Raw genomic sequence first — 26,591 nt, forward strand, 5'->3', positions numbered from 1 at the left:
AACTCTAAGATACTGAGTCTTTTACAGTTTCTGTGGCATTTCTGAAACATTAATAGTTGCCCTCTGAAAAGTTTATCTCGCTGTTGTGTTTGTGTTGCAGACCAGTAGCTGTTTTGCGTGTTGTACTTTCAAAATTTTCTCTAGAAAGTTCTTCATTACTGCCCTCTTGCAAGAAATCAGGCCCCTGTTCCAGACATTACCTTCCAAATTTTATGGGAATTTGCTTTTGAAGTACTTACAACAGTACCTCATTTTGTAGAGCTTGGAACTGTTCAAGTAAGGCCGATTTATGGGTACCCAGTTCAATGATAGGTTTCACTTCTTATGAATTCCATTAAGAGTAATAATTGTCAAAACAACTGTGTTTGGTGAAAAGCACAATATTTTCAGGCTCCTTCTTGGAAAAAGTCAAGCTGTGGGCATCTGATGAAAGTAAGTCGAAGAAACATCTGTTTCCCTGGACATGTGATTTGGCAGAACTTCAGGAATGAGCAGAGGAAGCAGGACCTTAGTTAAATTATAACAAATGTTCATTTTGTAATCTGTTTTGAAAGTTGCTGCTAGGGAATGATCTGCTTTCTTAGTTTATCTCAGATAAAAGAAACACTGGTAACATAAGCAAAATTGTTTTATCTAGCAGCATAACAGCGAGGAGTCTTTTCTCTCCATGTCTAAGATTATTACGAAGAATAATTGACTACAAGGTAACAAAGTCATCATAGAATAGTTAGCGAAATACAAATTTTCATACTTTATTTTTGGTAGGTGTAAAAATAGCTCTGCTTGTTACAAGCTATCCCAATTCACATTTAAATGTTTGCAACGATTTTATGATTTTTACAGGTTGGGTATAGTCTTGTAATTGCCTTTTTCCAAAACTCTAAAAAAAGTTGTCCCAGGCTCTGGTTATTTACTAAGTGACTTAGAATGTGGAATTCTACATCCAGCCTTTATAAACCTTGTGTCTGAAACATTGGGACTTCTAATTGTTTACATGTGTTTTTTTCACATCTTGCTTTAACCTATAAAAGTTCTAAAGTAACCTTACTGAGGGAAGGTTGAGGAAAGCAAACCACGTGCATTTAAAAGTAACTTCTTGCCCACTCCTAAGCAACATTTGCAAATAACTCATATTTATGAATCAGCATGTCCTGAGGCATTCTCTCAATCTGATCTCTCATAATCTGAGACTTCAGTCTTAAGTGAGGAACAGCCTGCTCTGTACTTGCATTCCAACGGATATTGCAGCCTCATCATGATTATTTTACAGCACTGGCATATCTAAATTCTAGTTTTTACTTCCTTTTTCCGTATGTTCACCTGGAAATTTTACACCTATCTGTGCAGAAAAATCAGTTTGCCATCGACATGGACCAGGATTTGAGTCACAAGCGACCTTAGACTGCTTTGTTGGTAAATTCCTTACTTCAAGTCCTTCAATTCAGTTTAAAAACAAATCAAGCCCATTTCCTAGTAACAGAGCTTTAACCATGCTTCATGCATTTGTTAATGTTAACACACATCAAGCTTGTCTTGATGAAAAGAAATAATAAGTTAGTATTTCATCTCTGCCTTATCCTGTAAGGACTGCAGCTCAAAGAATAAAAGTTTTGCTACTCATCAGTTCCTGACTGAGATCAGCTCATCTGAGGAAGGGCACAGCAACACATTTGGCTTCAGTTCTATCAGAAGTTTGTGATGCAAGTGAATAAATGGTTGCACAGAAGAAAGCCAAAAGCTTTTCCAGACCAATTCTGTTTTGATCAATCACAGTCGGATAGAAAACATTATAAAAAGTAAAGCAAGTCTGTGGTGACACTTCTTAGACTGCTCGTTAGTCCTCCACAAGAACTAATTGTGTGGAGGTCAGTAAGATCAAAGGGCCAAATTAATTACAGTCTCAAACACTAGTCCACCTAAAGTCTTCTGAGGGTGGCTGATGCAGGATGAAGATTAAAAGAGTGAATGAGGACAGTGGGTATAAATTCAGTCACAATAAATGTTCAGTTGTCAGTAATAAGGAGATGTCACTAAAGAATATGTTTTATTACCAAAGAAGTGTAAGAGTGGTACTGCTCTCAAAGATTTTCCCACTGTTTTACAAATATATATGCATTTCTGCACCTCAAAGTCATCCTTACTTGATTTGCTTGCTCCAACACAATACAATGGCTTGGGAAAGATGCAGAGAGTAGACATTTCCCCTAAATTGAGTGCTGTATGGAAATTTGTGGATGGAAAACGTAGTTGGGCTGTTGTCTGAAATATCAACCAGAATATAATGGATGTTTTTCATACCTACACTAACAACACTGCATAACATTATTATAAAATATTTTCATATTACTTTATATAATGTTACAATATGAAAAACTGAGGTCTTATTCTTGTGCATATGTGAGAAAGACTTTTTTCATCTTCTGGAGATATCTGAGGGTGTAAAAGACCAGTCTCTCATTGACTTCTTTTGTGTTTTGTTTTGTTTTGTTTTTTTAATTTTTACAAAACATTAGGAAATAGGGCTAAGCAAAAGGAAAGTAGTACTCTACTCTAGAATTGCATCAGAAAATATATTTCCACTGAGATGAGGCAGCATAAATGTTACTTTGTAAATATTGCTGAAAATTTGTCTAGAATACTGCTGCCAGTTTTGACTGTGTTCTGTCAGAAAAGGTGAAATTAGTCGTGACAAGCACAGCCCAGAAGGTAATCTCTTTTATGAGATACTATGGTTATACAAGAAATATTTAAGAGAGTTGATTTAGTTAGCCTAGTAAAATAGGGATAGATGAAATATCAGGTCATGAGAAAGAACAACTATGTAAAGCTATCATTTGCATAAAAATAAAACAGTAAAGACTACTGAAGAATATACATTTGGATTAGAAACCAAAAGAAGAGTTTTAACCTTCAGAGGGCTTTCCAAAGCTATGCTAGAGACAAGATAATTAGTTGCATTTTGAACTAGATTTCATGAAAATACATTTCATAAACTGAATATAGTTTAAAGTGTATGTATGGTGTGGTGTGGCTGCATGTTGTAGTGAAGGAGTGAGTTTGGTGGTATTTTTCCCTTTGTTTTGTTTGCAGTTCTCAAAAACTTTTTTGGTGCATCGACAGCCTTTGATACTACTGAAGTATAAGATTTTTCCTGGTTTGGGATCCTTTTTGAGTAATTTCTATTGTTGTTTTTTTTTTAATGACAGTCCGCAAGACGGTCATAAGCACTTGTTCTCTTGCCAGAAAAGTCTGAGGTTTCTTTTATTCTAATCTTATGCTATGCATGCGATTGAGTTAGTAGGATTGAAAAGTGATAGGGGCATTACTATGCGTGTTCATGAAGTGTAACCCAATTAAGACTACACAATGAGTTATCTTGCATCTGTATGAATTTAAGATTCAGTCAGCGTTAGCTGGCTATGATTTTATCCAGGTAAAACACTTCCGCCATGTTTTGCTTAGCAGATAATTTCCCTCTCCTGAAGGAAACCAACCTAATTAGCTGGGGTAGTGAAAAATCCAAAGTATTGAATGCCTACTTTGCCTCAGTCTTCACTAGCAAGACTGGCCTTCAGGAATGCCAGGCTGAATGGCTGGAATAAAGAAGGTATAGCTCTGGTGGAATAATACTTGAGCAAACTGGACATTCGCAAGTGCATTGGCCCTGCTAGAACGTACCCACAAGGACTGAAGAAGCTGGCAGATGTGATTGCAGGGCTGCTCTCCGTAATCTTTGCAGGAAGTTAGAGCAGAAAATAGATGAGTGAAGGGCAAGATAATAATATGAGAGCTGTAGGCAATCTTGACCCTGTGCTTAGGCATACTCACTGGTTGCCTTTTACTTTTCATTGTCTTGATGTTGGAACTTTGAAGCTTGAAGACATGGAGCATTTCCATGCTACCTGAAATTTGTCTCATGTAGTGTCTAAAAGTTGCAGCAACTCCAAGTGGTTCAGGGGTCTCAGTCTCTAGAGAACAAAGATCCATTAGATGGTTTGGAGAGGAAATCTTTGTGTTCAAGTTTTGAAATCCTAGCTAACTGGTCCTTTGTCAATAGTCTCATAAATTCAAGACGACGTGATATAACCTTAAACTGGAGATGTTAAATGTCCAGTTCAAGTATCTTCTCATAGCATCATATAGAATCATAGAATGGCTTGGGTTGGAAGGGACCATCATATTCCAGCCCCCGTGCCACATGCAGGGCCATCAACGAAAGGCTTGATTTGGAACAGACCTCAAAGACTAAGTTGCAGCCTCCCTGCTGTGGGCAGGGTTGCCAACCACCACATCATGCTCCTGACCAGGTTGCCCAGTGTCTCATCCAGCATGGCCTTGAACGTCTCCAGGGACAGGGCATCCATAACTTCTCTCAGCTGCCTGTCCCTGGACCTTACCACCCTCTCAGTGAAAAAAATTTCCATGACATCTAATTTAAATTTCCCCTCTTTTAGTTTAAAATTATTTCCCCTTGTCCTACCACTAGAGACATGTAAAAATTTGATTTCCCTTCCGTTTCTAAGCTCCCTTTAAGTACTGGAAGGCTGCAAAGAGGTCTCCCCCGAGGCTTCACTTCTCCAAGATAAACAAGTCCAACTCCCTCAGCTTTTTTTCATAGAGTCCAGTTCCCATTCCAGTCCTCATCTCAGAGAATCTTGTTAATGTCATAAATGCTCATTTGGAATCCATACATCTGAATTCTTAACATCAATAAAATAGCAAATCATGTCTTCATGATTTAAAAATAATTCTAAATTTGGAAGAGGACAGTGGAAGCACCTTTATTTTTTTAGGCTATGCTTTGTCAGAAACATTTTACTTCTGAGAAAAATAGCGAAGAGATATTAAAAAAAGCCTCATTCAAATCATGAGTATTCATCTACTTGATCCAAGTTGGTTTGTCCTTATCTCTAAACAGAGATCCCAACATTTATGTCTTCCCATGATGCATATCCATATTAAACATTAGGTCAGAAAAAATATTTCCCTCCTTCACAGGTGTCAGAATACACCAAAGGAGGCAAGAATAGGATTCAGGACACTCATTTTATAGGTGTAACATCAAATTATCATGCATTTCATTTCTAATAATCCTGACTTTTATTTTTTAATTGCTTTTGAGCATCAGACATCAGCCTTAGGGTGGGATTGGCTAGTCATCTCATATTCCTAATATAAGGATCTCTAAATTTAAGTATGTTTCCCTCATGCTGCAAAAAGGAAAACCCTTAAACCATGTGCCAATTTAGCACAAAGAGAAACGTTTTTCCTGATCCTAACCAGACAGTCTGGTCAGATCTTTGCAGCCTGAAAGATACTTCCTCTCTGCTAACTTGAAAAGCAAAGAAATTTTGAATAGAGTGGGCAACGTTAGGAACATAATATAGGGACAAGAAAACAATTGCTTTCATTGTTCCTGTCCAATAAAACATCAGCATTATTAACAATGTAGTGTTGTTTATGTTGCAGCTTTATTACGTGTATCATGGTATTTGAGGTTTTCTCTAAGTGTCTTAATTTAAGGTCTTTGATGGAAATTCTCAATTCTTCTGGTTTTTTTTGTTTTTTTGTTTTTTTAATTTGAAGTCTATGATTGAAATCCTCAATCTAACTTTAATCTTTTTCTTTTTTTCTTAAAGTTTTTTTTTTTTTCAAGTTTAAGATGTCATAAAAAAAACTTGGAAATACGCGTTTTTGTACTTGAGTTTTTAAAAAGCAGGTATTATTTCACAATTTTATACTTCAACATTTGAATATTTATATTTAATAGTATAATTAGAGTTTAAGCAGTTATCTAAATTTTTTTAATGAGGTTGTAGTACTGAGACTACTTTGAAAAATATACTAGAAATTTACTTCCATAAGGATATATTCTCTTCAATAAGAAATAGCAAGCTTTTTGCATGTAACGTGATTTCTTTGTGCTCTTACAAATACTAAAAAATTTTGATTAAAGTTACTCTTGGCAAATAGTGATTTCACGATAGTAGTTCTGTGATTTTTTTTTTTTAATTTTTATTTTTTGCATTTTAGGCAAATTTGCTCAAATAACACATTTGAAGTACAACAAATACAAAGGCTGATTGTGACTTTTTTTTATTTTAGATTATTATGTCATGCAATGAAAGACCATATAGTGCGTGTTGCAAATGAAGCAGAATTTATTTTGAACCGACAAAGAGCTGAAGATGTCCACAAGCATGCTGAGTTTGAGGTAATCCTGAGAGTTGGTGCATTTCTGCTTTTCTGTTTTCACTCAGTTGTCACCTAGACTGTAACCCCATGCAATAAAGATTTTCTTCTTCCAACAAAGAAATTTATATTGAAGGCATTTCAAAACTGGTTTTTAAAAGCTTTGGTAAATGTCGAACACAAGGAACTGGTTTAATATCTCATCTCCTCACTGAAATTAATGAAAGCATTAGCTTGAAGAAATCCCTTAATCAGAATGTCTGCTCAACTGATATGGCAGACTCTTTAACTTCACAAAGAACTTTACTGATTTATTGCAAACTGTAATATAAGCCTCATTACTAATTATTTTTGTTGGATTTTATCAACAGTATATTTCAGTTCAGTATGAAAGAAAAACAGATAATGCATATAGGCACATCACAATTTAACTCTTTTGTTAGAATTAATATTTTAGGATGTTTTTGGTAGAACATTTTGGATATTCTTAGAATATCTACCTCCTATAAATTACATATTGAAGCATTCTGATTCTCACTTTAGCTGCTAGCCAGGAGTCTTTACTGACATGAAGATTCTGTTTACATTGCCTGTTTTTTAAGTACTGGAAGAAATAACATAGCATCTGGATCCCGTAACTCTTTAACGTCTATAATTCTTTCTCCTCAAAAGGAGTCAGGTTTCTTTTTCTTTTTTCATCAAGTAGTATTGTAGTTTAAATGAAATTACTTGAAAATGAGGCAAAGATACAAAAAAACCTATTTCAAAAACATTTTTTTCAGTCCCATACTTTAAATGGTTTTGATGATTCCTTCTGTATTAATTTAGTTCCCGTTTTTAAAAACGCAAAAATATTCAAACACAGTTAAAATTTAATTTTTGACTAGACTTTATCCAATATAGTTTCGCATTTTCATGCTGCCTTTATCCAACACTTCGGTATCACTGTTATTTCCAAATCTGCTTTTTTTTAAAAAAATACATTTGTATATAAACAAATACACATACACAAACATAACTTCCTTGTATTTTAATTTGCAAGTCGCCTTCTATTAGGATGGAGATAGACTTATTTAGTATTGATGATAATAATCAATTTATTCATCTGTCAGAAAATGTCAACAAGCACCTGGTGGCTAGAAATAGAATCCAGTAATCTTAGTTTTGATGAGGTTTTTATCTCATTGAAACAGCTCTCTTAAATGTACACTTTGATGTACTAGTTCTTGTGCTCCTTGACCTAGCTGAAAAGTGTGAGACACAGAGATATCTGTTGTCATTTTGAATACACATAACCTTTACTTCATCCTGTCAGAGCAGACAGCAGACACTCGTCATATGGGATTGCAACAACTTTATTACCAGGCATATACTGGATATTTTGGACTTAGATAAAATCACATTTACAATTAAGTGTGTGTCAGAGTGAAGTTTCATATTGCCTCAACAATATATAACATTTGATATTTATCAGAGCATCATGAAGTAACCTAAGATGACAATAGAAGATTGAGTTATCTGTTCTTTGAAGAATACATTGAGATATAAGATCTGTCAGAACTCTAGACAAAATGAGAATATTCAATTAACTTCCAGCTTCTGTTAGCAAATAGGATTTAGAATATTAACTAAATTCTCTGAAGGAATAGCCTTAAGTCAGTCTTATTGTCTGGTAAAGAAACCAATGCATTTTTCATATACAAAATTTTTCATTATTTTTGTCACATGAAAAGCCTCAGCTACATATTTTAGATGAGGTCGATAAAGTCTGAAAGTCATAAAAGAAAATTTAGTGCAGTTTAGTCTCTACTAAATATGAACCTCAAATGTACTTAAATAAGGTGATGGTTAAAGTCTGGAAGAGTATTTCATATGCTGTCTTTTATAGCATTAGGTAAATGATAATAATACTGAACATTTTATTATTCATCCTATCTGAAAGGAGTAAGAACAAAGAGATTTCTGGTAGTTTTCTCTTGCATAATTTCAAACCTGTCATTTGGTTTTAATAAGCTGTATCAGTATAAGTTCTAGGTTTAAGTACATGTTAATTGTTGCTCCCAGCAAATGCGAATGGCTGTTTTATTTTTACCACTTACACTTTAATTGAATAATTATGGATGAAATCGTTTGACCCAGATTGCACTGAGTTACTGTGTTGCCCGTGCAACAGCAAGGAAGACCATGGACCAGCATATAAATGTTATCCTCCACCCACTATGGATGTAATCAGGGCAAAGGAAATTCCTCCTAGACTGGTTGATTCACAGTTAACTTCCATTTTGTTAACCTTTGTAATTGTTTAGGAAGAAAAATGAAAATTTAATTTTACTGTCCAATGAGCTGGTGAAATATTAACCTCATTACAAAGGGAGATCATTGTACTAATTGGTGCTTCTCTGTACAAGAAGATAAAGTGAAAAATGAATTAACCCTTTAAGAATTAGTGTAATGTTTGTTCTTTTTCAGATAGATTATTTGAAATAATGGCTATAACGCAATGGAAAGACCACTGTTAAAATCTTAGCAAATGCTAATGAGATCAGCATTAAATGGGAAATGTGCAGAAATAGGAAGAATAAAGCACAATCTACCATGAGTTTTACTAAATTGTAATTGCTTTTTTGTATATTAGAAGATGGTGGTCAATTCAGCTTAAAGTGTTACAGCAGTGAGTATTGGTTAAACCTTCTAAAATGACGCACAATAATTTGTGCAAGCAAAAATTGAGGTCTTTTTAAAAGGTATTTGTAAAATTAGGTCTTTTGAGAATAATCTAGCTTTTGTAATTTACTGCTAGAAAATGATACTTGTAATGGATTCATTTTAATGACCATGGCTACATTTACTTCCTTTAGACCTTTCAAAAGGATCTTTAATAGGAGGAGAAATCGGATTTAATTTTAACATGGATTTGAGAAAAGAAAGGGAAAATTTACATTGTTCTTATTTTATACAAAGCATTTAAGTTGAATATTGTGTTATATATGAAGTCAAAATTATATGTGTTATATCTGTATGTTATAAATGAGAATGTATGAAAATTCTACATCAAGCCTTAAGACATAGCCATGATTACATACACACAGAGGTGCATAGTTAAATGTTTTTCATTGTAATTTGGTTGTATTTTCCATCAATATTTCAAATTCTACATGTTCTGAGAGCTTTTTCATGAATGAAATACAGTAGTAGAATCACGTAAATTGTTTTGTCCTGTTCATCTTAAAATTATCTTAGTGAGCTCATTGGCTATTGATGTAAAGAGTTTTAGTAAGTTACCACTCTCGGGTGATTCCCAAATAGCTTATCTTTTATCAAGTAGATGTACTTTCATTCCCAGTCACAGTGTGCTCAGTATGCCGCTGACAGAAGAGAGGAGGAGAAGATGTGTGATCATCTTATCAGTGCTGCAAAGCATCGGGATCACGTTACAGCCAATCAGCTGAAACAGAAGATACTCAACATCCTAACAAATAAGCATGGTGCCTGGGGAGCTGTTTCTTATAGGTAAGCTGATAGCATAAAATGTGTGGGTTTTAAACGTTACTTCCAAAGTATAAGAGAAACTGCCACCATATAACTGGAAAATGAATCTGGTAGGAGTTAGAATTGCTAAAATGTATTTTCTGTAATTAGGCATTGCTTCAACTGTTTCTTGAGAAGTCTTCTTTGTTTTAACTTTACAGATAAAACTCCTGAATAGATTGCTAAAATAATACTTTATTATATTTCAAGTAAATTGTAATGAATATTTGTCAGTTATGTTTAATGCAGCTTTGCTAGTGGTATATTGGAAGTTTTTGAGGCTCCCTCCAGTATTATAGCCTCTGAGTGAAGTGCTCTGGATGAGATAACAAGTGAGAGCTTTCCATACAGATACTGAAAGAGGAAGCAGAGGATCTAAGCATTATAGTCAGTATAAAAATAGCAAGCAGAAGCAGAACACAAGTTGCTGTGTCGTGCTTTCTTCTGTTTATAACTTTTCTGTGCGAGTGATGAAGTGGTAAGATCCGCTGGTAAATCTTAACTCTCCTACAACAAAACAGTAGTTGATACCAGCCATGTACAAAGTCCATATGCTTAACACAAAACTTATGTGTGTGCTTGACTTTATCAAGTCTGCAGCTGAGTTTAACCAAAGTGCAGCTCATTTCTTCAGGAGCCCCTGTAAGGAAGTAAACACATAAAAACAGTGTGATCCAAAATACATAATTCTTATTTTATGTAAATGACAATGTAATATTTGAGATTTTAATCAGAACTATGCTGAGTACTGCTTTTAAAACTTGACTGCATTCAACACAAGGGTGAAATGAAACTTCTTCCTATATCATGCTAAAAAACAAAGCCTTGCTTTTCCAATTCTAAATCACAAAAATAGCCAGTGGCTAAGGTGCTGACCCTCCTCGTGTGGAAGAGTTGGGCTCAAATTGCTCCTTTCCTTCATTCTGAGTAAGGTCTTGAACCTGGGTCTGTCTGCAAAGCCACAGGCTGCCAAGTCTCTTTATTGTTTTTTTTTTGTTGTTTTTTGTTTTTGTTTTGTTTTTGTTTTTTCATTCGAGCTAATTACTAAATTGATTATTTATTCAAAGTGGACCTGGTCAAACAATAGAGACTGAAAAAGTTTTGTTTCCAAATATCCTATTTTTTACAGTTCAATTTCCTACTTGAATTCCGCTGATCTGTTCTGAGTCAGAGCAGAACAGAAAGTTCCTCCTTAGCTCTGAAAAAGCTTTTCAGTAAAAACCTGGTTGAGACTGATATGCTGATTCAAAAACTTTTCTATAGATAAATATTTTCTTTTGGGGAAAAAAAAAAAAAGATACACCAACACATTTAAATATAGCTTGAATACGTACCTGTGGCTTCAGCTTATTAGGAAAGATGTTGAGTAATGAAACAGACATATCAGAAATAACATTTAATAACTGTCATATATCCTGTTCATTCTTTCTGTCGTTGTGTCTAGTTGGTTCTTGTGGTTATGTAGTGCAAAAAATAAAATGTAGTTTTTCATATTCATCATACTTGTAACTTCCAAAGAAACTACAATTTCCTGGATGATGTAGGAGATGTATTTCATTTTTAAGGTGGTAGAAAATGTAGAAGTTTAGACTGATAGAAATTCTGTAGTGTACCATCACAGACATTCTGGTGGTAATTACAAAAAAGACATTTAGAGGATTTTGATATGGTTAATTTAAAGCAACCCAAGTCCTAGCTGAGGCTTAAAATAGTGTATCTGGAGACTTGAATCTGATAAGTTTAATTTTCAGTCCTTTTAATGTCTTTGCGTTTTTGAGTGATGTTGTGGCTCAAATTTGGTTGCAGGCACTTTGCAGGCTTCAGTCAGATCTTTGCCATGTCACTGGGCACTCGCTCCTGCAGGCGACTCTCATTGGGTCACACAACTCACCCATTTTATTTCACTTTCCTTGTGTGCCTGCTTCTCAGTTCCCATTCTGGACATGTTCAGTCCAGCTGTTGGCCTGGTGGTTGGTTTTTAGCTGCAAGCTGCTTTTGGCTGACATTTAACCTGGAGAAATAATGAAGCTGTGACAGCAAAAAGATTCCAAAGAGGTTTCCCAGTTGCAGGATGCAAATGTCCTTGCATTTCAGGTCCTACTACAGCAACTATGTGATCCACCACACAAGTGTAACTTCTGTCTTTAGACCTAATGAACTGTATAGAGAAAGGACTAGGAAGACAGGAGATGTGGGAAGATGACACAGAGCATCTAGTGCCTTGTAAATAACTGAGGTCACTGTTCTTGGGCAGATTTAAAAGGTTTCAATTGCAGGAAGGACTACAAAGAGGGCTCACGTAACTATTTAGATGTAGAAGGCAAAACCTGCTTTTAATTAGACAGTTTCTCCAGTATTTTTTCTGGAATGGAAATTGAGATGAATTCTAAAATTTTACGTTCCATTGTCTTCTCAGGCAGTGGATTCTTGATGTGCAGTTACAGTGTCAGCAGTCATTTTATGCACTGCTGCTTCTTGTGCCCCAGAAGATGCCGCCTGACTGGAGGAGAGCTACTAAAAAGTTTGCAGATATCTACACCTCTGCAGTGACCGCATCACTTCTGTCACAACTTTCATATTTCTGAATGTACTCTAACAATTCCCTGAGTGGCTCTTGAATCTGTGAACGTTCTTGGAAACTGTAAATTAAAGAAATCCTTAACAGGTCAAGGAGGAGCAGGCAAAGAAATAGGTAACCGGTTCCACATGATAAACACTTAGGCAATGCCTCTAAAGTCCTTTAGCAAAGTTGCTTATAAAATATTAAGATCTGATTTTGTGAAATATTATGCAGCTGTTGATTTTTTTTTCCCTTGTGTTGGCATTTCAACACATTGAATTTATAAGTCCTTCAGCTTTTGTGTCTGCAGGTACTCTTTCTGCAGATAGCAACAAGCACCATTTACTGTGTTAGATCTGTAAGTGCCACAAAGTTTATTCTTTGTTCATTTGTGAGAGAGCAAAAATTAACCTAACTTCTGGCAGCACTGTGATTATTGAGAGGAAAATCAAGGGGTTTGATGAATCCAATTCTATCATATTTGCAAATTAGAAATTTTAGATATAGACTCTTTTCAAAATGTTCAAAGAAACAAAGAAGACAGTTGAGTATAAAATAAAATCATAGGTGCCATGCCTTTCAATTTCTTTCTTAATTAGCTTCTCATTTACAAAGGAAAAAATAATTTTATGCAAATACTTCCCTACTTGAATTAATTATTTCAAAGATGGTAACAATGTGTGAACTGTCCCAGTCTGTGTATCAACCAATCAGCATGGTTGCAGGCAGTCTGAGAACCTATTTACTCTTTCATCTCCTTATTTCTAGAGTGGTAAGTAACATTCTTTACAAAATATTTTTCTGTTGTATTGTTTTTCAGTGTCACCATCTTCATAAATATTTTCCATTGAGTTCTTAAAGCAAAAACTGAAGTTCTTTTGCCTCATTTCTTGCAAGTGTGAACATCAACTCCCTTACAACAAAAAGAAATTATTGAAACATCTTGTTTTGTCCTTCATATCTTAGAAAAGAGTAACAGAATTCAAAACAAATCTATTTGGTTTGTTACAAACATTGTTTGCCTTTAAGCCAAACTAATTCTGGTTTTCTGATTTCATCAGTTTAGCAGTTTTAGATGTGATCTGCTAATTTATCTTAGCTTACCCAAAACATATAGTTTTTTCCTTTCCTTACCTGAAGCATCATACCCAAAGTTGAATTCTGCAGTTTTTTTTCCATTGGGATGAGAAATTGATGGGTTGGGTATTTCTTTGATGCATTGCCACTTATTCACAGTGAACATGCAACATCCTATTTCCTTCATCTCAGGAAGAATCACACAGGGTGCTTCATAGATTATCGTTCAAAGCCTCTGTAAGCCAGCACTTACCCTAGCTTTTTTCAGGGTTATAGTCTTCATGTCACAACATATGCTTCCTTCTGTCTTCTCTGTCAGTTTCATATGGTGCTTCTCTTCCTTCCCATCTGCTTCTCTCCCCATAGACATCTTTCTTTAACAATATATATAAATATATATATGTAAGTTCAATGAAACTTCTCTGTACACGCGGTTCAAATTTGTTATCAGCCCCATGTATGTCTGGGATGTTATCTCTCACCATGCTTGTTTGGAGTGTTCTCTTATTTCTGCTTCTTGAATTTAATCAGACACCACAACTGCATATTTAGTTATACTTACAGTTTGTATAAATTTAAGGCAATTTAGGGCAATACAGAGTTCTGAGTTCAAGGTTTTATTCAAAATCTAAATAGCAAATACCTCTGTATTGATATTTTCACACTATCAGTTCTGATATACATAGGAGGATTATTATTATGAGAAAAATGACATTTAAGACTTCGTTGTCTTGCTTTCAGTGATTTGATAAAGGAGGCCCTACTTGCATTAAAACAGCTTTACCAAACAGCAAGTATACAAGGGCTTTTTCTGTTCAAATCCATCTATGGTTAAACGAGACATCCATAACAAATTAATCATTCATGGTGGAGGGCAGAGCTGTCAAACTCATTCTGTGGTGAAGACCAAATTCGTCTGGGCAGACGGTCTGGAAATACAAAGTTTCTTGCCAGACAGCAAGTTCTGCCTCTCAGGACAGCATGTGCTTCTGCAGAGGTTGGGTTCTGCAGGGGAAGGGGGAGAGATCTGAAAGAGGAGAACTTCCTATTTCTGAACCTGTAGGGCTGAAGGGCTGTTAGCACGGTGATTCTGGGAAGACCCTGCTTCTAAACCTGCTTCAGATGTTTCCAGTTTACAGTAAGAGGGATGAGAACACAGGAATTTGGTAAGGGGTTTCCCTTGCAGCCAGCCCTGCTCTGTCTCCATCATCATACTAGCTGCTGCCTTAGGAAATTGAGAGCACAAAGATCCTGTCCAGTCCGCCACTGCAAATCAGCTTCATCTGGTTTAGCTATTCATTCATTTCTGGCTCATTTTAACTGCTAGACATAAATTACAAAGGAAGCTTTAGAATAGTAGAAAAGATATAGGATCTGATCCAGTCAACTGGGTCCAGCAGTGTATTTGACATGTCTGTTGCTTGAGGGTCTGTTAAAGTTCTGCATTTTTCCAAATATTCTATACAAACAAAGAAATGAAGTTGTTTCTGGAGCTGGTGAAATGTATTTTTATTTTCAGAACAGATACTTCCAGACTGATCTTATGGAATCTGCATTTTAACTCATTTAGTAGCTATTTTGGTTGCAGGTTCCAAACATTCAGTTCTAAGACAATTCCATAATGATAAAGCATTAAAAGATGCTTTCTGTCTTCTGTTGTTTTTACTTAACTTCCATACTATGATAAATGCTGTGCCTGCAATTTTCATATTTTAGATCTGGTATTAATCACCCTTCTCTAGAAGGATTTAAACATATACGTGAGAGGTTGTTTTTCTAATTCAATCACTCTTTTTTAGTATTTTATCACTTGAATCCCCTTCTTATCCTTCTTTCTGTACTTTCAACTTTCTGCTGCTCTGCACCTGCTATATTACATCCAATATTGGTTGCTTAACCCAGTATTTTCTCCAAACATGGTGGAAGGCAGAGGATTTGTGTTAACTGTGTCATATCGGTAGCACAATAGAAAAATATTCTTCCTTAGAACAGTAATTTAGATGTAGATGTATTTGCAGCATAGCGATACTTGCCAAGACAGAAGCACTTCGTAGCCAGAGATGGGCCCAGTGAGCGAACGCCCAGTTTGCTTAAGTGAGACTTACCCAGTTTTGTATCTGTGCAAGGTTAGTCTGTTGTTTTCAACTGATGTCTTTTCACTATGGGCTTTCTCCCACAGCTGGAAGACACCTCTGAAGAAAATAGTTGTTTTGGAAAGAAGTAGTAATTTGCCCATGTTGGGACCACCAAGATACTCAGGGGAGACTTATTCACCTCTAGGGGAAGACTTGCTTATCTCTAGGAATAGCACTATATTATATTTGATATTAAAGAAGGAGGACATTTTCTCACATTCTGCAATAAGAGAACAACTTTCTTCCTTCTTCCCTCTCTTTTTTTTTCCCCACTTCTATTTAAAGTGTCTTCTGTTTCTGCCCATAATTTGTTTTTTCCCTTTTGCTTTATGGCAAACACAAAGAGGAAGTTTTTGCTCATAGTCTTTTTCTCTTAGTGTAACAGACAACAAATCTCTAGAATTCAGCAATCAAAATAAAAATCAAAATGACATAGTGTCAACTGTCTGCATATTTTATTGCAGCAGTAACAAGAAAATTTTAAAGTGTATTATACTAAGGGAAAAATCAGCCTCAGCACTCTAAGAGGTCTTTTGCTCCTCCTTAATTGTAACCACAGAGCTAGCACATGCCTCATGCAGCACTTCATCTTCCAGTATAGTCACAAGAACAGGTTCAGACCGGTGGTTCATTAGCCTGGTAAACTACCTTCAACTGTAAGTGAATGCTTAAGAAAGAGTAAGAATAGGTTCAAGTAGACACGATGGGTCCACCTAATATTCCCACAGATTCCTTGCTTTTTTTCAGCTCAGGATTTCCTGAGGAATCTAAATTTCAGTCTGTCAGATTTTAAGTTTCCTTCTATCAGTAGGACTTCAAAGTCCAGCTGCCTCTCCTTGTCTTTTCCTCCTAGTTCCTGCAAAGGAAGCAGCCTCTGGAGTGGCTCTCAGCAGACTCAAAAGCAGGTGCTGATATCGGACAATGTTTCTAGCATCTGTGCGCCTTCTTTCTCTGCCTCTAGTCTAGACAGATGTAGAAACTCGGTAGAAACAATGAGGGAAGAATTTCTCATTTGTCGGGTAACATTTCCCTCACACGATTCTCACTTTTTCTCTAATCCAGTCTAGTGCAGTATAGCAATGCATATCCATTTTCTCCATAGAGAGGATGGAAAGCAAAGAATAAAAAGGAACAAAGGCTTATAAAATTCTGGAAAATTAAGTTTTATGTTTCTGGGAAGGGAAGGGAAGGGAAGGGAAGGGAAGGGAAGGGAAGGGAAGGGAAGGGAAGGGAAGGGAAGGGAAGGGAAGGGAAGGGAAGGGAAGGGAAGGGAAGGGAAGGGAAGGGAAGGGAAGGGAAGGGAAGGGAAGGGAAGGGAAGGGAAGGGAAGGGAAGGGAAGGGAAGGGAAGGGAAGGGAGGGGAGGGAGGGGAAGGGAAGGGGAGGGAGGGGAAGGGAAGGGGAGGGAAAGAAAAGAAAAGAAAAGAAAAGAAAAGAAAAGAAAAGAAAAGAAAAGAAAAGAAAAGAAAAGAAAAGAAAAGAAAAGAAAAGAAAAGAAAAGAAAAGAAAAGAAAAGAAAAGAAAAGAAAAGAAAAGAAAATTCTTTGTCTTATTCTTTGTTACCTAAACTGGTGATAAACATACTATTTTTAAGTAGTACCATTACATACTGAGATTCTTTTCCACTTATCTCTTCAGGTAAATTACATAACACAAATGCTAACCTGTACTTTTTTTTGTTTTTTTTTCCTCTGAAAGAAGAATCTATAGTGTTTAGACAGATTTAAACATTTTTGTAGCAGTTATCAGAAATGCAAAGTTTGACTGGAAGAAGAAAACAGGTGGAGTGATTTTGATTCCTCTCAAAACCTCAGTTCCTCAAAATGTGTCTTGTACTTTTTTATTTGAAATGTATTTATATCCAACCACATGTTTGTCAAAAACTTGGAGAGATTCAGGTTAGTAGCTGGAAAGGAGCTCAAGATTAAATCAATGTCAGACTCTGAGGATATCATAATTTGGAAGATCTCTATCACATGTTCTTATCCTTTTTACTTTGAGTGGGGGAAAGAAAGTGTAATTCTGCATGTGTCTTAGGAAACCTGTTATTTGTCTTTGCTAGCTTTACAGTTGAACTTATATGTAGGATAATTCTGTGTGCAGCAAATTAGATGAATTATTATGAAAAAAACTTGAGGTAGTCAGAACATATCTAAAACCCCTTAATGAACAAAATTCTTCCCATCCTAGCATTAAAATGTATTCAAAACATACTCCTTTTATAACTTTTTTTTTTTTTTAAGATCTGTCCTTTTAATGAACGATCACTTTACCACCAAGTTTCTTGTATTCTCAGTTATTTAAGAAAATTACATTCAAATATTTCCCATGTCCATACTCTTTCAGAGGTAGTGGTAAAATATTTTTTGTTATGTTATCTCTCTCAGCATTCAGTACTATTTTTTTCCTTTTAACATTGCCCAGACTTTCAATAAGTTTGTTTCATGCCTGTTTGTAAAGTTCAAAGAAAATAAGCTATTGCATGCCAAACAAAAAGTTCTTCTTTCTGTTTTTTTCTGACTTGTTTTGGCAAGCTTCTGTACAGCCAGACTGTTTTATGTTCTGGATACTAAGAGTCTACTTAATTCTTGTATTTCCCCTTTTCCTCATTGCAGCATGTAGTCAGCTAAGATATATAATATCCACTTCTCTCATCTCCTCAGTTATCCAGTCATCAACCCTGGTCTCTCTAAAAAAGAAATCATACTTAGGGATGTTTGTTTGGTTTTGGAGTGGTTTGTTATTTTTTTGCATTTTTACTTCTCTGTTATACAAGATTGTTCTCCTTCAAACCTGTTCTCTAAGCCAATAGGTCACTATCATTTTGGCCTTCTGATTTTATCTCTACATAGCTGGTTTTGTGTCACATTGTAGTCTCACGTTTGAGGAAATGAAAGAACTTTCAGGAGTGTAGTTTTGTCCTCATCATCCACAGCCTTCATGTATCCTTACTGTGTTCATGGCTATGTGACTTCATCTCTTCTTGCTCTGTAAAATTTTGAAATCAGTTTGGCATCCTATGTTGCATTGTTAATGCTTATACACAGGGGTTATAGGCAAGTGAGTGAGCAAAAGCTGTTCACAGGTGCTGCATGACAGGTCCTGTTTGCAAGTGGCACAGGAAGAGCATGGTTTGTGGGACACAGAAGCTAACAAACAGAACCTTCTCCCTCCTTGCTTTGATATAGCATAGTGGGACAGTTGTTTCGGTTTGGTGTGCATATTGTCAGTACAGATTATATGTTCACACGTCTGTAACTTATGTGATCATCATCACATAAGTCATTTTTCTGCTGTCTGAAAAACGAGCATTTCTCTTTCAAGTGGCCACTCCTGATTTTATTTGAATAGTAGCACTTGCTTTGTCTTGTTTTGTTCATTTCTGAAGAATGAAGAGAATAAGTTTACACAAATTTCTTCTGACTGATTGAGAAACCCTGCATCTGTCATAGACTTCGCATAAAGAGATGGCTGTACTTGATTATACTGCATTCCTCACTGGTAAAATGGATACGGTAATGCACACTGTACTTCTACAGAGTAATTAAATCCTTCAAAGGAGTATTGAAACTACTGCACAGTTTTTATTGCCTGCTTTTTTTTTTTTCATAGCTTGAATACATTTGGTGTGTGTGTGATTATAATGTTTGCTTTTTTCTATATAACTTGTCTTTTTTTAACGTGAAACTTCTTTCAGCAGCAATATCTGTTCGCATAGAGGCTTGAAGTATATGGAAATGTATTTCTTCTACACTTAGAAACATAAAATAGTTGATGATGACAGATTGCAGGCCTCTCCCCATTTTCTTCCTCTCCAGTATATTGATATCTTTTGTCAATAATATAGGCTGTTTAGGTTGTAAAGCTCCATTGCTCAAGAGTGTTGGATTTTGAAGTCATCTGTCATGTATGTGTTGTAGAGATAGGAGACTATTTATGTTTATGGCATTTTAAGTAACTCAGTAAGACCCTTTAGAATATACAGAAAAGGCTTGTTTACTGTCATCACTGCTCACTTAATCCTGTGACCTTGACATGATAGTATGCCCATAAAGCTCCCTGTGGGTAGTTCAATAAAATAGATGAACATCAGAGTCTAATGATCGTTTCAGCTTCAGGAATATACTGCCTTATGCCATAAATCGTTCTTAAATGTTCAATAGCACTGAACCATTCTAAAACAAAATAATGTAGCAAGCTATCCAATTGTCTAGATTATTAGAAAATCCTCCCAAAATGCATAAGACACATGGACTTCTGTTCAGTTTGAGAACGTTAACCATTGTTTACAAAAACACTGTATGTATACAATGCCAGTGGACTAAAATTTAAACAGTTATTTCTTAAAATTTCTGTACCAGCTCAGTTATTCATTTTGTTTGTGTTTTTTTTGTTGTTGTTGTTGTGAGGTTTTATTGTTTGCTGTTGTTGTTGTTGTTTGTTTCTTTTTTTGTTTGTTGTGATGTACTGAAGTACACTTATTCTTGAGGTTATCTTTGTTTTTTATCTTTGTTCCTGACAGCAAATTATATTTATTGGGTGGTAATGTCTTTTTGTTGTTGTTGCTGTTGGGTTTTTTGTTGTTACAGTCTGAAAGTAGGAAAGATTAATGTGCATGAAATTTCTTCTAATGATTTACTAGAAGTTATGTTTAGGCTAATGGTAGGAAGCAATAAAAACGTACATAAAGAGGAAGCTAAATGTGACGTCTCATAGGTACAGTTTAGAAATACTCCTAGTCCCTTTGGGATACTTTTCTATAAGAGGGCCTTAATTTTTATGCACAATGTATCTTGTGTTATGTGAAAACATGGAGAAAGTAAAGCATGATATATTTGCGTTATGGTGGATGGAAGTGGCTTTTTGGTATTATTAAAGATTTTTTCATTTTTTATATTTTAAAGCACAGACATTTAAGCTTCCAGTTTTTATTATCTAAGAATGATTATCTTCTGTCTTTTACACTGAATAGTAGCCCACCATCTCCTATTTTCATGAAAAATAAGTTTTATTTTCAAAGTTGATGACAGTTTAATAGTAGACGGAATTTATTAGGTGAAGTTCAGACTGTATTTTCAGTGGTAGAGCTTTGTACTGAACTGTTGAGTTAAAAATCTAGGCAAATGCATTGACTGAAATCTGTCAGAAAAGTACAGACTGGAGCAGCAGGTGATATCCATCCACTAGAACAAAACCTAAATTTACTATTCTTTCCGATGAGACAAAAACAAAACAAGCTAGCAAACAATACCAGTATTTGATTACATACTGAGCAGGGTTGAAGAAGAAAAAATATTTTTTGTTATAGTCATTGAATGCGTGATCTTAGTGAAGAATTAAGTTGCTTGATTTAATTAAAAGCTCAACATTTGTTTACTTACAAGCATCCTGAGTATCCAGATGGACAGATTGCTTAATTGTTCCCCGAGTATATGTTGCTTTTCATTTCTCAAGATTTTGGAAGTGTATTCAAGAAACGTTTATATAGTGGTACTAAGGGACATGGTTTAGTGAGGAAATATTGGTGGTAGGCGAATTGTTGGACTGGATGACCTTGGAGGTCTTTTCCAACCTCAGTTATTCTATGACCCTATGAATTAAAAACTGCCAAAAATCTTATTTGAGACTTGTGGGAAATGTCATCAATTTATCTGATTATATCCTGAATTGAAACTATTCTGCCTCTTAATTTTTGGCAGAGGAGGTTTTTTAAAGGTTTGGAGCCTAATGGAATAAAGAGAAATTATGAAAATTAGAATTAAAAAATTTAGTAGTGTTAGAGGAGTATTAGCAATTGTTTTTAAAAACAAGGAAATCAACTTTCTACATACAACTTATATATTTCTGTTACTGCAAATGATCCTTTAGCAAATTAGATATATTCTGTATTAGTTTTCATCTTTCTGTTTGTTTGTTTTGGATTAGTGATACCATTTATGTTACTCTTGTTTTCTGATGAACATGTCCTCTTCCCTGGAAAGAAGCAGGCCTGTTTCTTTCTGAGTGGTTCTCCAGTGAAGGCTAGGTACATCAATTTTTCTAATGTGTGCGTTGCAGATGCTATAGTTGCAGGTTATATGTTGGGTTTCATCTGTGGCATTCCTGATATATCTGAATCATTTGATATCCTGTAGCTGAGCTATGAAAGGGCATTATTGACAGCTGTGCAGAAAGGTTCAAAAGGTCCTGCTGGATACTACTAAATTTTTATTAATGCATGACAGGGACCTATTCTTAGGGATGTCCTATGCTGAAAGTACTAGAAGAGCTCCTTTATTTCAGTGGCACAGTGACAAATTGCTGGGAGTGGCTCTTTGAATGCAATATTTATTTAGAGAATTCCACTTCTTTAAGTGTTAACAAGGAGTTCTTGAGTACAGCAGTGGAAAAAAAAAAAAGAAAAAAAAAAATTCTTATCCTCCTTTTGTTAAATTTGACATTTCACAGAACTCGCAAAAAGTAAAGCTACTATTTTCTGAAATACATGCATTCCTTAGGAAGGATGCGTGCTGTAGAAAGGCCACAATGGTCATTCTTGTACTAGGAAAATGCTTCAGATTCCTTCTGTCATTCATGTTTTTCAAAACATTTATAAGTTGTTCTATCACAAGTAGTACTATATTAAGGGAACCTAAACACTGAGTAGTGAAAATGCAGTTTTTTAGAACTGGTGTTCATCACAAGTTCTTTATTGAGTCTATATTATTCTCCTTGCAAGTAAGCAGAACTCCAATATGTATTACTGTGTGTGCTTGAAGGCATGTTCATTTGAAGGCTCTTCACCTAGTCCTGTGTTAACCTTGGTGATGTTTTAGTTTCAATAAATCGTCAGTTTCCTGGCTAGTGTCTCTTTAAGTTATCCCTTGGCTCTAATGCTCAGAGGTTTACTGTTTTCTTCCCATACCAGTCAATATTATCAGCTGTAAAGGCAAGAATCACCCCTTCCACAGATTTCTCCCTAAATACAGTTGTCAGTGGTATTCAATGTAGAGACAAAATCGTGACTCCAATTACAATATCTTGGTGTTGCATACCTTTGAAACATCCCTGTTGACTTTGCTCATTGGAAAGTTATAAATGGCACTCTGTCCTCAGTGTGCTTTATCTTGGAATATGTAGAAAAATGCAACTTAGCCTGTATCCAAAACCTCCATCAGGTGCACTTTTCCTGGTAGATCTAATACCCCATGACTAAGGGATGGGTACAAACATCTGCTTCATACTTGCATGATATTGCATTTTTTTTTTCAAATTGTTCAGGCACAGATTACATTTTGGTGCAAAATTATATTAAAATTTTTATAAACAACTATTGACTTTCATTTACACTGTTCTGCTAAATTTTGGGCCAACTGTGAATAAGATGAGAATTATCACCGTCATATTTACTGAATCATTCATTCAGGACGATCACTTTTTCACAATTTCAGATATTCTTTACACTGATGTGTTCATGTAGAGTAACTTAAAAATGGAAATAGCAGTTTATCCTCTAGTATCTATAAGATAAGGCATTTAGTATGTGTAATTTCCTACATATTTCATATACTGAGATCAGGAGTTAATATGGAAAAATGCTGTGTCATTTTGTGTACTCCATTTTATGTCCTCCAAGTGATTGTTCTTGTACATTTGTACCATAGTATGAGTTAAGTCACAGAGTATAGTTTTTTGTGATATTCTTCAGCACTGTAGCTTAATTATCTTGCTTCAATTGGTTTAATTATTTCTTTGAATTTTTGATCTTCCAACTTATGCTTATGGGTGTATTTCTTAAGCAAATGAGCAATACATTGTATATGATTTTGGGGGTGGGTGGGTGAGAGGTTGTTTTTTTTTCCTGGGTTCTTTTTCTTTTTCTTTTTCTTTTTCTTTTTCTTTTTCTTTTTCTTTTTCTTTTTCTTTTTCTTTTTCTTTTTCTTTTTCTTTTTCTTTTTCTTTTTCTTTTTCTTTTTCTTTTTCTTCTTTTTTTTTTTTGTGGGTCAGGAAAGTTATACAAGTGAAAAAATGATGTCTTATTTCCACAATCTAAATGTTCTGCAGCAGTTGCAGCAGCTGAGCAACTCACTGTTACTCAATGCTACATTAACTTTTCCATTAATGCTGGTGCTGTAAAATATGAAGCCCTTAAGCATTGTGAAGTTGCTGTCTGATTTTTGTTCCTTAACATGGCTGCTGTATATTTGCATATTCCAACCATTATGTGGATAATCACCATCATCACTTTTTAGAAGGTCGCTCTCTTCTTGTGCTGCATATAGTTAAATGTAGAAATGCCTGAGCAGAAGTAAGGATCTTTAAACATATTTACTAGCAATGCCATCTATGCCCTATTTATTTGCAACTGTGATTATGTGATGGCAGCTCAAAGTCAACAAGATATTTTTCTTGTAAGTTTTTCTTTCTTCCTTCCTTCCTTAAACAAAAATAATCCAAGAAACCAGACACCATGAAAGACCAATGTTTTTCCAAGGAAAAGTGAACCAAAACAAACCCATGAAGGATTAAAATATTTCTTCAGAAATTATTAGATGTTCTTTTGCACATAGATTAATTTTCATTAATTTCATTAATTAATTTCATTAAATGTAATTAATGTAATCATTAATTACATAATAAATACAATTATGTTTTCAAAATGCAGAACTTTATTTCTAGGGAATAATGTACAATGATTGGAATAATTGTTAAGGAGTAATGTTCAAATTTCTTCTATTTTTTTTTTAATTTTTTTTGAGAATACATGTGGGTTTAATAAGTGCCACCAACAAAGCATCACAGCAATTCATGGCATGTCTAAATACAGCTTACCAACTGTTCCATCCATCCTACCCTCCAGAATTCATACTACAGTTCATATGGAAAAACAGAATTCTTCCTTCTGATGTGAAAGCAGTCACTTTATGCCCCAAAGAAAGAAGTTATGATCTTAGTGCTGCCAGCGAGTTGACATCCCAGCACTGAATAAATCATTTTATTTATCTGTCCTCCTTGTTTTCCCCATGAATTACAATACTTCCTAACAGTGACTCGAGATCTTTCAATAGGTTAAAAAGCCCCAAAACAGTGCTTAAATATTACCTTATTTTAAGAGAAATGTTTTAAGTATTTAGTGCTGCTTTGCTTTATATTTAAATATGCGTTAGTACAGTAGCCATTCAGTGAGTTTTTGTCATGCTTCAGACTCACTGAATCTGGTTAAGATTGAGTATGAATTTCTGTGGTGACAGAGTCCTTTCTGTGTGATCAACAATATTAAGCTTAAGAACTGTTTCTGGTGGTTTTCAACCACATTGAAATGGCTCCTCATAAGATTGGCAAGTCCTTAACTGTATATTCAGCCAGAGGTATTTTTTGTCTCTTTTCTATGCTTTATTTCTCCCACCTCAGTCTTCTACCAAATTTTTGTTGTACTAATTTTTTATTTTTATTTTTAAATTCAGATATTTAGATGTCGGTATTGTTTGATTTCAGGTACACATATGGAGATGAGTTTAGTATCCAATATATATTCTGTATTCTTTGAATAGGCAGGCTGTTCATGTTGAGCCCTAAGTCTACCAAGAAATTCTACCCAGATTTTATGATATTTAGATAATATTTTTTTGCTTCAGGAATTTCACTTACTTAGTGTATAATTTTGTCATTTAGGATTTTTTCACAGTTCTGCTTAATAATCATTGACCTGGATGATACTGTTTTACTAAGGATTATTATCTATCACTTATCTAAACACTTTTGTGTGTTCCTTCAAGCTCAGTCCTAGACTGTAGTCTATACACATAGAATTAGCACTTTTTTCATTTATTTCTCAGATGCTGCTGAGAAAATTCTTCTAGTTTTATCCATAGAATATTTTTTCCTAAATCTCATTTGGTGTCTTTGCTGTACTAGTGCTCTGATTGGATAACATATCTGCACTCACCAGCAGTCAGAAATGTTTGTGATCCTGTTCATATACATCATAAAGGGACTTTTTTTAGAACAGGAGAGAAAAGGATAAGTTGTTGGATCAATCCTGTAAGGAATTCTTAAGCATTTTACATTTGAATGAAGTACTAGGAACTGATGAAATGACTGCCTTTAAACTTCACCTGGCATTGCTGCTTCAGAAAATTTGAAGTGAGAAAAGCTATACAACTGAAAATTGTCTTATAAAACTGAACACATTTTTCTTTTTGAATTAAGTGTTTTTATCAGTTTGAATGGGTTGTCGTAAAAGTGAACCATTGCGTATGAGCAAAGTAACTTACCAAATGAAGATAAAGATTTTTGTTTCATAAAAAAAAAAGCTGTTTCAGCCATAACAGTTTGCTTTTCCTTTGGTATTGGGAAAACATAGGAAAAAAAAAATACAGTTCTCCCTGAAGCATTAAATGGTTCCAGACTTCAGAGGCAACTTAGTGTAACGCTTCAGTATTAACAGCTCCTTAAGATTTTAACTTGAAGTTCTAGTTTGTCCTCCTACTCTGAATGAATTGCAATATGCATGATTGGAAAGGGGAAGGAGAGGAGAGGAGAGGAGAGGAGAGGAGAGGAGAGGAGAGGAGAGGAGAGGAGAGGAGAGGAGAGGAGAGGAGAGGAGAGGAGAGGAGAGGAGAGGAGAGGGGGAAAGGGGAAAGGGGAAAGGGGAAAGGGGAAAGGGGAAAGGGGAAAGGGGAAAGGGGAAAGGGGAAAGGGGAAGGGAAGTTAATTCTTCCAGTTATTGCATCTCAGAAAAGGAAAAAAAATATATATTACTCAGAAGATCAATTTAACAGTGATTAGCTGTTATGTGGAAAAATAGATTTCACTTCAGTCAATAGAATGCTATATTTTGTTGAGAATCATAGTTTACAAAATAAATTTCAATATTTTTACTACGGCAGGTGATGAATGTTCTCCCACAGAGGTTATATCAGAAAATCAATATTTGTAAAATTGAAACAGTATAGGTTTGTATTGATCCATGTGGCTAAATCAAAATGAAAGGCTTTGTAACAGCTTTCTTAGACAGCCTGCTACCCAGTAATGGCAAACTATCAATTTTAGCTTTTCACTGATAAATCAGCTTGAAAATTGGATGTCATTTTTTTTTTTTTAACTGAGGTAGTGATTTTT

At 35.1% G+C, this 26,591-nt stretch overlaps 1 protein-coding gene across 3 annotated transcripts in view; it reads left to right on the forward strand.

Moving 5' to 3' along the window:
* NBEA (neurobeachin) overlaps positions 1-26,591 on the forward strand; it is a gene marked incomplete at both ends in the record, with an annotated part of 460,977 nt that overhangs the window by 227,927 nt on the left and 206,459 nt on the right. For all 3 annotated transcript variants that reach the window (XM_079549697.1, XM_079549699.1, XM_079549698.1), the window contains 2 exons: positions 6,106-6,214; positions 9,536-9,702. In XM_079549697.1, the coding sequence (XP_079405823.1) occupies positions 6,106-6,214; positions 9,536-9,702 (276 nt within the window). The remainder of the gene's footprint in view (positions 1-6,105; positions 6,215-9,535; positions 9,703-26,591) is intronic.

This window comes from Tetrao urogallus, assembly GCF_951394365.1.
Source record: "Tetrao urogallus genome assembly, chromosome: 1".
In the NCBI taxonomy this organism is placed as follows: Eukaryota; Metazoa; Chordata; class Aves; order Galliformes; family Phasianidae; genus Tetrao; species Tetrao urogallus.